This window comes from Aptenodytes forsteri, unplaced genomic scaffold (genome assembly GCF_000699145.1).
Source record: "Aptenodytes forsteri isolate BGI_AS27 unplaced genomic scaffold, ASM69914v1 Scaffold53, whole genome shotgun sequence".
Lineage (NCBI taxonomy): Eukaryota > Metazoa > Chordata > Aves > Sphenisciformes > Spheniscidae > Aptenodytes > Aptenodytes forsteri.
The window spans coordinates 2,895,368-2,907,702 of record NW_008795909.1 but is presented as its reverse complement, the minus strand read 5'-3'; the positions used below and the strand labels follow the sequence as shown (position 1 = coordinate 2,907,702).

Genomic DNA, 12,335 nt, shown 5'->3' with positions numbered 1-12,335 from the left:
GACAATAACTCTAAATCTGAAAGCTGAGACCCGATAGAGTCAGTTCAGTTGTGCAATCATTTATAAGATGAATGACAGTTTAATAGCCACTAGACAGTCCCCGGGGATCTGTGGTTTGAAAGTAAAATGGGTATTGTCTGTACCTCTTTAGGCTGTTTTCCAGCATGTTGTTGCTGTAAAAGTTGAAGCTGCAACTGTTCCTGTTGTTTCTTATAAAACTCTTGAAGCTGCTGCTACAAAGAAAAGGAAAGATGGTAAGTAACAAAGTGGAGAGCCAATTCAGTGTCCCTTTTGGTGTAACACACAAACTGTGATTTGAAAAATAGCATCCTTTTATCTGTAATGGTCTGACCTTTAGTTTGAAACTCAACAATAAATTCAGTGCACACTGACTATTCTTGGCATTATCGTTTGAAAAGTAATCTCCAAAATGAACTGATGAAAAACATACCATTTTCTACACAAACTAATTAAAATAAGGCAAAGAATGACCTTTGATTGTAACAACAAAGCCAAAATTCCCTTGCTGAGAGAGCCTGGCGAATCTCTGTTGTGAAACACACATGCTTTCTAAATGATAGGGTTTGACTGTATTAAGTGTTGTTCAATATATGCATAGACATCCTGGGAAATACTCTCCCCCTCCCCGCTCCCCAGATGCGTGCCGTGCAGGCAGCGCTCCGGCACGGGCAGGAGGGAGCGTGGCAGCCAGGAGGGAGCACGCAAGGTCGGGCTGGGGTGGATGCTGAGGCCCCCCCGGGATTCGTGAGCCCCCGCTGTGCCGTACCCCACGATAACGGAGCCTCGGGGCTTGTCGGTGGCCAACTTTCAACTGAAAAAGGGCCATGGGCTGTGAGAAACACCGACACGCCGCACGGCATACGTTGGCTGACATCAAACAGATTAAGGCTTGCAAACCTCTTCACTTTTATTGCCACCGTTTCCACAGTCCTTTACGGTTCCAGATGGACATAACGAGGTCTAAAATGGGAAGTATCGCCCTACTACCTTGTTTATTCCAATTAGTCAGGGCACACCATGCTGTCTGGGGGATGCAGGCAAAAGCAACAGGGACATCTGCCGAAGTCCTGACACTTAAATATGCATCTGTATTATTTAGCTGATCTTGGAAACACTCCTAGCACTGCTCCCTGGATTTGTTTCCAGTAGCTATTTCTAGAATTAAAAACAAAGGAGCAGTCAGCTCATCTCAGAGCACGGCTGCTCCGAGGTACCGACCCGAGACGTGGGCAGCTTCTTTCCCCAGGAACATTTCGGGAGGCGAAGCCCTCCGGTATCTATAGGGGCCGCCTGAGCAGCTGTTAAGAAAACAATTACCTGTTGAAGCATGAGTGCCTGCTGCTGTTGGAGCAGGACTTGGAGTTGCTGGGGAGTTAGCACTTGTTGCTGGAGGATCTGCTGCATTTGCTGGGGAGTGATCACTTGAGGTGTCATCATAGCCACCGACACTGGAACCTGAAGCGCAAGAGGAGAGCAGAGAGGGGGTCAGAGCGCACCGCCGCAGCTCCTCCGTGCCGCCCACCACCCCCGTGCCGGGGGAGCCCACGCCTGGCATCGAGGGTGCTGAAGGCGAGAGAGTCCTTACAGCCCACCGCAGCAGGCACAGAGGTACCGACCGCATTTTCCTGGCGACTAAATTCCCATTTTGCAAAACGTTATTGCGATGCAAACTCTTTAAAGCAAGCAATATGGTAAACCCTGGTAAGATTTATTTATTTTTTACAAGAAACCATCAACTGGGTCCTTCCCCTCCCAGAAAGCCCTTGCCTTCCGTACAGAAATCCAGCAGCCAAGTATCCCACGCTGATGGGATCTAGACCCTATTACGACAGGTTTTGAAGAAAATTGAAGGAAGGCTCAGTGATGTGAATAACAGCACTAGACTCCTATGCAATTTTAACAGAAAGGCCCTACCACGATGTCTTTACCATTCCATATTCACCCAGCATACAGATGTCTTCAATTCTTTCATATTATGTGAGATACCATTAAAAGCCGCTTTCCATGACATTTCAGTGACAAACAGCTACAGTGATGAACTTGATAGCATTTCATATTTGCAACTGTTAACACGTTTCTGCACGGGCATCTTTGCAAGGAACCTGTACACTGTATCTGAAAGGATGATGTCTTGTTCAGATAAAACACTGACATTAAAATGACAGGCTGTCTTGGCCAAGGTTACACAAATTGTATTCAAGCGGATACCTAATGACAATGCTATGAATTCTGCAAGCTTTCTAGAATGTAATTTAGCTATTCAAAATAATCACTGCACTTGTGTTTAATTTGCAGACTACATGAGAACCATTTTGTCAGTCCTAGTAATGCAAGAAGACTATTTCCCTAGAAACCCACCCCTCTACCCTCCACCCCAAAAAAGGAAAAGAAAAGGAGGAAAAAAAAAAAAAACCAAACAATAGAGGAAAAGACAAAACCCATATGAGTTTTAACAGTAATATTTAAGCACCTTACTTTTCTATAGTTTCAAATCAAATACGTGACAGCACAAAACTAAAAGCAGTAAAGGATATACTTTGCTAAAAAGGATCTCCTGTCATCTCATGTATTACAATAAAAGGTAATAATATGTTCAGCACTTTTTCTGTGCACCACTTTTTAAAAAATCAGCAGACAATAGCTGATCAGAAGATAAAGGAGTTTAAAAAAAAAATCTTCCAGTGTAGTAGTAAGCAAGAGAGAAATGCAGTATTAATTTTATGTAACATAATGTCTTAATATGCAGTTTATCTTGACTTTTTCACATGATTTGTCCTGTCATTTGCATAGCAAGCTCTCATTCCTAATTTCACAGTCATTATGCACTGATGTCCTGATTTCTCAGCATCACTAATTTTGATGAACTAAAAATGGTTCCTGAAGGTCAGATGCATGTACACTGCACATCTCCCCGTGTTGTTGTGTACATGTTGTGTGCTAGGGCCAGACACTGCCTCGAAAACATTTGTCTGAGCAAAGTCTAGCACAGGCTCGCACGCCTCCGACATCCCATTAATGCAAACACGGCGCGGTCCTCTGTGCGTTCCCCGTGGCACAGCGCCTTCCCACTTATCTAACGTGGTCCAGGCAGGTGTGAACACAGGCAAATGAAGATTTAATTACAGGTCAAATGCCAGTCCCACCAAAGCCAGCGGCCGTTCTCCCGTGGCCGACGCGGCTTGCCCGTGCCTGCGGGAGAGCCCCCGGCCGGCCGGCCGCCGCACCGTGCCACCGCCTGGCCACGCAGGGCCAGCTCCGAGGACACTGAGTCACCAGGATGGGTAATCCCATTAATTCAGAATATCTTAATCCGTAGTCTTTTAAAAACTTTTCTGGGAGTAGAAAATTATTTAATTAAATACTGCCGTCACTATCTTCGCCCCGAAGCATGACTCACCTTCATTATTCTCATCCCTAGAGAAGTTTACTTTACCCTCGGGTTTGTACTACTTCTCATTGAAGTTGGACTGAGCAAACAGAAAAGGAAGCATGTTTAAGTATGTTTTCTGTGCCCTTCTTGGAAGACAGACAACACAAATACTCTTCAGTCAGATTTATGACGACAAGCAGGGATACAGACAGGAATAGGGTGGGGTGCTGTAAACCCTACACATCAGTGATTAATACGAAGGGCCGCATTCTGCCGTCAGCTATGCAGAGACAACTCCCATTCACTTCCATGGCTTTTTTGCACGTTTATCTTGGGATAAATCTAAGGATTTGGCCCTACCTTTGAAAACTGGCCATGTACCTTCTGGTGAAGAATCTCCTAGCTGCACACTCTTTGCTACAACAGAAGCACTTAACCAGAAAGAAAAAAAAAAAAAAAAAAAAAATATATATGTATATCTGGCACACCTAGGAGTACAAGTTTGTGTTGACCCGTTCAACTTCATTTTACTATCTGAAACCACATTTTCACACCACATCTGCGCCTCTGAAGAAGGTCCTGCCTTCCATTTATAAACACGGCTAACAGCCACATTTAGCCAAAGTTTGTGCTTCAGCTTATCACGAAAGCAACTTACGGAAGCCTTTTCAAACAAATTCAAATAAACCAGAAACTACCGTGTTAAAAACAACACGCACGCCCCGGACAAGCGTGGGCACATGTACAGTTTGAGGGCTTTAAATAGTTAAGAATGATGGCCTATATATCCACTCTCTTAACTCCCAACGTCCAACTTTTTCATGTAGCTAGTCCCTGGTAATACTAGGAATCAAAGGGCATGCAGCACCAGCAATAGGCTATTATAGCCCACACTTTATTACCCATTACTACCGAGGTCATTAGCGGTAAGAGTGATTGTACCGGTCTTAACCTATTGATCATTGTAACTACTATCATTTAATCCCGTGTTGAATGTCTGGAAAGCTGCTAAAGGCACACAAGAGAGAGTGCTTTAGCGATGAGAAATATAGCCAAAGCTTGGAAATTACACTTTGATTCATAAAATCTAGCCAGTGGTTTAAATCAATAGTATTTAAAACAGTCATGTAAGTTCTTAACTACGGCTCTCTAATATTTATGGGTCCCTTTTTGAGTGTATTCAGTCAAAACTAAACTTTATTTTAGATACTGTGCAATATACTTTACATTACGTTAGATAAAAAATATTTATTTCTGATATTTTGTCCGATAGTAAATGAAAACTAAACTGAGGGCTATAAATTCATTTTAGATTTCTATCTCTCAGATGTCAACTTAAATGTGTTGCCAAAAAAAATTACAAACCAACTTTAAAAATGGCTTAACTGTTTAAGTACATGAAAATGAGCATGTTTTATGAGTTAACAATGAATCACAGAAGGCAGTTTATGAAGAACTAAAATAATTCTGTCTTACTGCCTTCAGGGAGTTGAAGTTCAAATTAAACTACTGGCAGATACATTTAAAGAATGCTAAGTTAGCATGCAGAGCAGAAATCAGCCTTTTCTTTTTTTAAGTTGTTTATTTCTATTTTCCACATGAAACACGATTGTTGCTATTGATATGATTAATGAACTACTTTTGGTATTGTTGACTGATAACAATAGGGTGTGGTAGATACCCAGCTGCATGTAAACCTGGCAGCAAAGGTAAAAATACAGCTGCAATTTGGCTTTCGGAGCTGTACTAGTATAGACCTGCTGACATGCTAATACCATCAACGGCAAAAAATGTCTTTAATACTCACAACTGTTTTTTTCAGACACTATTTCTCCCAGGGTTTTGCCTGCTGTTCCTCCGCATCCCCCAAAGCCCTCGCGTCCCCCGCAGTCCCCTCCGCTACCCCCAGTTTCAAGCTTTGGAAACACACCGTATTTTGGCGAGACTGACCCAAGGAAAAAACTTCCGCAAACTTGGGCCAAGTTCACCTTTAACTTCACAACGGAGTTACAGCAGAGATGCATTTGTCACTCCTCCATACAACCCAGACAAGGGTCACGGGGATGAAAATGATTTAGTCCTATTTAATCATCTCCATTCCCCCATTTTCAGTGATATTAATATAATTAAATACTAGCTAAATAATTTCAAGTAGTTTAATCTTGTATGAAGTGAAAAAAAAGAATGCCATTTTCACACAACGTGCCTTTGATGTTGGATACGGCTGTGGTCCTGTTAACTGTTAGCAGGCATGCATGGAAGACGGGGAGGATTTCCTTAATTCATAAAGAATAACTCTGCCAGAAAATCCTTTTCTCCTGCGATGTATGTTCAAACTTGATTTCGGTAAGACCTCATACCAGGCACCTTGGATTTCCAAACAGCAATCCTTCAGTTAAAGATTTTGTGATAAAAGTTAAGCAGAGCAAAACATAGGTGAACATAGAAAGAGCAAGTAGCTGAGGAACGGTTAAAAATACTGGGCTACAAATAAAAATAGATACGGCTAGGCAAAACCAAACCATTAACTTGAGCTGTCTTACTAGAAAGCTATTAGGTGCAATACATTTGAAATGTAAAAAAATCTCAGCCAAAACAATGCAAAACAGCTTTGCTCATGCCACAGGAAAAGATAAACCACTGATACACTGGCAAACAGGGAAGTACGATGCCACAAGCCAGAACAGAGCCCAGCAAAATAAGAAGTGCTGAAGGCAGGACCTGCTCCCATCCCGAGACTAAAACATTTCCGACATAATATTTCATCCTCCAAAATAACAGCAACAAAACGCCGCTGTTAGAATTATTCACTAATAATGTTGCTGCTTCGTTATACAAAATGGAATCTCACTTTTAGACTTATTTTGCCATGACAGAGTACATGCAAAACACTGCAATGCTGCTTCGTTATACAAAATGGAATCTCACTTTTAGACTTATTTTGCCATAATACAGTACAACACATTAAGACAGGTAATGTTTATTATATTAAAGTAAAATCAGCTAAGTAGTCTATCATTAGCATAACTGTTCTCTCCGTAACAATACAACTCCCTATTAAGGGGGGGAGGGGGGGGGGGGAAAAACTCCGTGGGGGGGGGGGGGGGGGGGGGAAGCCCTCTTTAAAATTAAATTAGCATTTTATTATTATAATTTTGTTTACTGTATTTTATCAGGAGGGAAGATCTCCCTCTGACCCACAGAAGGCAGCACGATGGGCTATGCTGACATTCCCCGGCATGTCAGGATGTCTGCTGTCTTCTGTATTCTCTTCTAGCTGAGGAAAAATGGGAATATTTTCATATTTGTTTACAGAATGAAACATCTGATCTTATCTACCACTTCTCATGCATACCAGGTTTCTCACTAAGTGCCAGGATAATTGTTTCTGCTATAATAAATACCCATTTAATTTGCATAAAAATATAAAGTTTACATAAATTAAATCCTTTCTACATCTAACATTTGTCAAATAGAGACTAAACCGGAACACACAACACCAAATACTCATTTAATAAGCTGAGTGAGATTTCAACCTCGAGATTATCATCATCATTTTTCACATTTTAAAAAGTTATCGTTTTTCCTTCCCGCTCCAGCATGAAAGGAAAAATTATAACCTGCTGTACGTGGTTCCGAACAGTGGTGATATTTTGTAATGATTCAGTTTAAAAAAAAAATCAAAAAAAGAAAAAAAAAATCCGTATTTTTTTCCAGAGTTTAGGAAAGGAAATGTTAGATCAACATATTCTGCCAAAAAAGCCTCAAATAAACCAAAAGCAATCCTGCTTAGAAACATCCAAAATACCCCTAAAGCCCTTGAAAACCCCTTGAAACCCTCTCTCTCCCAGACACCCTTAATGTACTGAGAATGATCATCCTGTCAGACTCCTTACATTTGTGTATTAATTCATTAATACATTAAGGAGAGCTTAATTAAATAATAAAAGACCGTGATTGAACCGGCAACATTTAATACGCCTAGAATTTCATGTGAGCAAAAGGGAAGTGTTATACAGAGGGGCTTTTTTTTTTTCCCTATGGCAGATTTTTAAGAAGAACTGCAACTCCCGACAGAGATTTCTAGGGAAGGATGAGCCCTCTCTCCACTCCCTGAGTATTTTCTCCTGCAAGAGTCGAACCTGTAGCTGCCTGCTCTTCAAACTTGGGGCGTTTGAGAAGACATATATTGACCTGGTCAGCTGAAAAAATTAGTGAGCTCCTGAAAAATATTCACCTGTTAAATCATGCTGTTTATTTCCCGAACGAAACAGAGCTCTGCTTAAACGGTCGGTTAGGCTTCGCCACTCCGGTTGCAACCGTAGCCTTTAGAACAGTCGTAAACTTTATTTGCTTAAAATGTGCAGTTTTTCACACCTATGGCAGACACCTACAGCTGAACATCACAGCTAAGCACAACGGTGCAAATTAGATTCTAATGAGAAAACATCAGTTGCTTCTTTGACAATCTTGCCATTCACTGATTTACTTCTAATGAAGACACACTCCAACCAGCAAGCTCGCTGTGTTAAAGGTCAAAGCACGTTCAAAAAAATGCCTCACAAAATCAAGGCAAATGGGAAACCTGTAAAGAAACCTTCTCATAAAGTGGCGTGGCAATTAGCGTAATTGTGCAAAAAGCCGTCTTCGGTAAAAAGTAGAAGAAATTAAACTGCCACTACTGTAACAGGTTAGATGAAAATCAAAATTTAATGTATTCTCCCTTGTGTCATCTTGTTTTGTCAAGACATCAAATAGAATTGGAAAGTACAAAATAACAAGCCCTTGAGAAATCACAGAAGCCGACCTTTTTGATGTTGTTGGTTTACCTTGTTCTCAGTTATTTGAACAATGATGTTTCAGATTTAAGGGCAAGATAAAGCTTAAAAATTAAAACCCGTTGTCAGTTTGGGGAGGAGGGGGTGTTGTCCCTCCCAAATAACAGAGCATCTTACCTAATCAATGAAGGCAAATCCGTACGAAACTAGTGCACAGAACAATTAGCAATTCCACTTATTTGTTCAATATTCAGTCTGGGTTTTCTAACATTCATTCAACTTCAGTACAAACTACAGATCCTCCTGCTAGCGGAGGAAACTCTGCTGGAAAGGTTAAAAAGAAAAAAAAAAGGGGGGTGGGGGGGGAAAGAGGCTGGGGAAGAGATATTTGTCAGTGCTGCTTCTCTCCCCAATCGCTACACAGCCACTTCAGATCTGCAGATGAGTGCGTGATGTATTTTTTTCCCTTTCCTTACAACTGGAAAGCAAAGCTGAGCAAGTAAGCACCTTATAAAAACAAAACAGTACAGGACATTTTAACTGAACTACAGCAAAGTAGTTTCCAGTAATGCAGTTCTGCTTTCAATAAAACAAACAAACTGCTTAAAACCAGCCAAGCCTTTCACCAAACAATAACAAATTTAGCTTATGGTGTCAGGACTTTCCCACAATCTAGTTTTGCAGGTGTTGATAAAACTACCCCAGCTACCACTTTTCCCTAGCAAAGAGGGGAGAAAACAACATCAGTAAGTTATCTTGGTACCAGGAAACATTTTCATAAAGTATACCCAAGTGCTGTGTCCTTCCAGCGTAGGTTTGTCTACAGCAGCTCTAAAATGACTAAGAAATACAGAGCAAGAAAACAGAAGAGCTTTGCAACTCCTTAAAACTTTTGAGTGCAAAAATCCTTCTCCCCTTACCTTTCCTTCAGCTGCCCAGGGCATGCAATCACAAATACAGAAACTAACGCATTTTACACTGAAATCGTAATTTGTTTAGCTGCGGTATTTTAAAAACAACACGATTCTCAAGCAACATCAGTGCTCGAGCATTGCCAGGTTAAAATGCTGCGTAAGAAATCACTCTGCCCTACATCACTTTCAATGCCTAAAAATCCCCTTTAACCTTCTCCACACAACTGTTGCAACCCTTTTCTTCCTTGCACACAACTAAAACCAACTCAACTTGCGCAGACGTCAAAGCCCACCGTCCATTAGTGCAATAATCCATCTGTGACCCATTACAACCCAGGGGCGACACGTTACGACTCCACAGTGGTGTCTGATAACTACTGACGCCCCAGCATAAATTTCAGCGTGGGGCTAAGAGTTACGCTTTTAAAATGTGTAGAGGGCTCATCCAGCTGTAGAAGAACGTGAGGCACCCACACCTTCCTATGAGCAGCGAGATCCCCAGAAAGCCAGCGCTGGGATTTCATTTCTTCCCTGGCAATCCCATTGTATTTATGACTCCTCTTTAGTTCAGCTGAGTGACTGGTCGGAGCACGTCTCACAGCTTTTTTTTTTTTTTTTTAAAGCAAAAAATAACGCTGCTTAAAAAAGGGAGGGCACGATGGTACAGCACGGTAAAGTGTATGTTAAACAAGACCAAAAAAAACACCAACTGTAGCAAACAAAAAAAATTTCAAAGCAGCCCTTCCTATCATAAGCTTTCTGATGATTTATGGTTTACCAACTCAGCAAGGTTACGCAACACTGCATGCCTTTAGATGCATTATTTGAGTCAGTTGAGATTTAATTAAGATCACAGCCTCCATAATCCCTGTCAAATGAAAATTCACAGAAGACAATACACTATATATCCTCATGCAGATAGTCTCCATTCCATGCTCTGGAATAACATAAGTTAATCCTCGTTTCTATGGTGGCAGACAAAAGTTCACTAATTTTGTTTTCTTTTGACACTTGTGTTGTTTTCTGTTTTATGTCATGAGATCATTCCCTTTTGAGAAGGGGAGGGGAGCTGATATAGGGGGAGAGGAGGGAGAGCAATATGTCTGAATATGGCAGCAGATGTATTTTGACATTCTCACAGCTCTGCCGTGATGTCATCAAGTTTTCATATAATTAACCCCTGCCAGTAAGAGCATCATTTCATGACATCTGTCCATTGGGAAGAGGAGGAAGGAGTCGGGGACAAAACACCAAAGTGCCTCGATCTTGCTCTCACGCTAAAACCAAAAATCCAACAAAATTAAATTAAGGCTACAAACTAGCTTTCGCATCTTCCGTATCAGCGACTGGCTTTTCCCAATTCATTATCTGCCCCAGCTGCCTCCTCACCTCGGAGGTGCTCCGAAACCACACGCCACGCACGCCCAGCTCATCGCTAACGCCTTCTCCTCCCGATGGTCCCGGTGCAGGGGAACCCCTGCGCTCTGTAGTCCAATTCCTCTATACGCTAAACATGAGCAGGTTAAATAAAACCGTATTTCTTACAGGGAAATTGCTAGAACTTTACCTCATTCCAGTGTACTTCTATTTGCATTATCTTAATATCTGCTTGCTTATCTCATGGTTTAGAAATGACAGGTGCTAGCGGTCTTTTGTTTGACAGGCCACTACACAAATAACTGTCTTGCCTGAAAGGGCTAATGCACTACTAATGAACAATAAATCAACTTTGATTATAAAGTGTCAGACCAATCAGTTTGCAGTTCAGCTCTATCACCGCCTAGGCCGAGGCAGCTACTCTGTTTAGGCAGGATTTGGGTTTCATCTCCGCAGCCTTATCAATGAAATTTTTTGGAAGTAGTCACAGGAGATCACTGAAAGCCCTCTGACAGCAGATTTCCCGCTGGCTGCGAGAAGAGGAGAGCGCCTGCTTTTAGAGACTTCCTAGGCTGCTACTGCAATAAATATACAATCAACAAAAGCCATTTCTTAACCAGACAGAAGTACGCTCTAATGACATGTTCACATATAAACACGTATTTTAGCCGTGCCTTTTAAAAGAGCTAGAAGCAAACAGAATTGCTTTTTAACGTGATGTAAAGATGGTGTAAGGTGCCTGAAAGCTTTGCACAGTAAACATACTTATGAGGGGCCCGATCCGGCAAATACTAATTTAGCTGGCAGAGTGCTGACTGCTTCGGGGGGAGAGAGAGAGGGAGAGAGACTCCTCTCCTATTATAGCTATTGCACGTCCGCCACTCCTTCCAGGATCGGGCCCGGGAGCATCAGGCATGCTATGACCCAAATGAAAAAGACTTTAACATTTCGGTTTATTTATAAAAAGGCAAACTAGCCTGCGTAAGTCACTTTTTAATTAGAAATAAACTTCAGCGATTTATTGCAGTTAGCAATTCAACACTCACTGCTAGAATAAATCCAACCATTTCGTTTTCGTAAACAGATCTTAGTCACCCCGAATGATTCACGTTTCCTGCCACCAAACTTGTTTTTATTTAAAAAATACGAAATGGTAGTGCTTCAAACGCCGGCACACGCACCGAGACGACTGCTTCGCGTTCTCGAGTGGCTGCTCCCTACCACCGGTACAAGGACAAGGCGAAGCCCTCAGTGTTTTGTAGAACAAGCTGGCTTCGAAGGAGTTAATCCCAAAGAGGAAGAGTGTATATGCACTTTGCTCTAAACTTACCACCCACTTCCTAAGGGTTCCCTCCTCCCCGCCACCGCCACCCTCGAAAAATCATCTCATTTGCACTGAAACACTGGCTCGCAGGGTTGACACTTAACTCGGCTACATTTAGATCCCATTACATTTATTTCGCCGGGGTTCGTAACACTAGTCAATGTCAAAAACAAGGCTCACTCACTTAATTTCCCCCTGGTTAAATTGACTGGCGAATCCATTCAGCAATCCCGGTTCCTGACATTTAAACCCGACAAAGTATTTCACCCGGCTCTGCGCACTTTCCCTCCTTCCTCGCTCTTCTTCACAACTACAGCACCGGAGTAAAAACCGCCCGGCCAGCTACGCGCACCCGAACTGTCAGAACAAAAGACAGGCGAGGCACGGAACAAATGTCACCACTTTTAAAAGCCGTCAGCAAGTTGCGAGGCGCGCACACCGTACCTCCCGCCCCTCACACGCGGCCGCGGCGGAGGACGCCGCGGAACCGGCCAGCAAACTCGCACCCAGACACGAGGGGTCGAGACCGCGAAGGCTGAAGCATCGTTTGG

At 42.3% G+C, this 12,335-nt stretch overlaps 1 protein-coding gene across 1 annotated transcript in view; it reads right to left on the bottom strand.

The window, feature by feature from the left end:
- FOXP1 (forkhead box P1) overlaps positions 1-12,335 on the bottom strand; it is a 230,729-nt gene that overhangs the window by 74,771 nt on the left and 143,623 nt on the right. Inside the window, exons 4-5 of the mRNA XM_009284364.2 lie at positions 1,339-1,476; positions 144-233 (exon numbers count right to left, since the gene is read on the bottom strand). Of these exons, the coding sequence (XP_009282639.1) occupies positions 144-233; positions 1,339-1,476 (228 nt within the window). The remainder of the gene's footprint in view (positions 1-143; positions 234-1,338; positions 1,477-12,335) is intronic.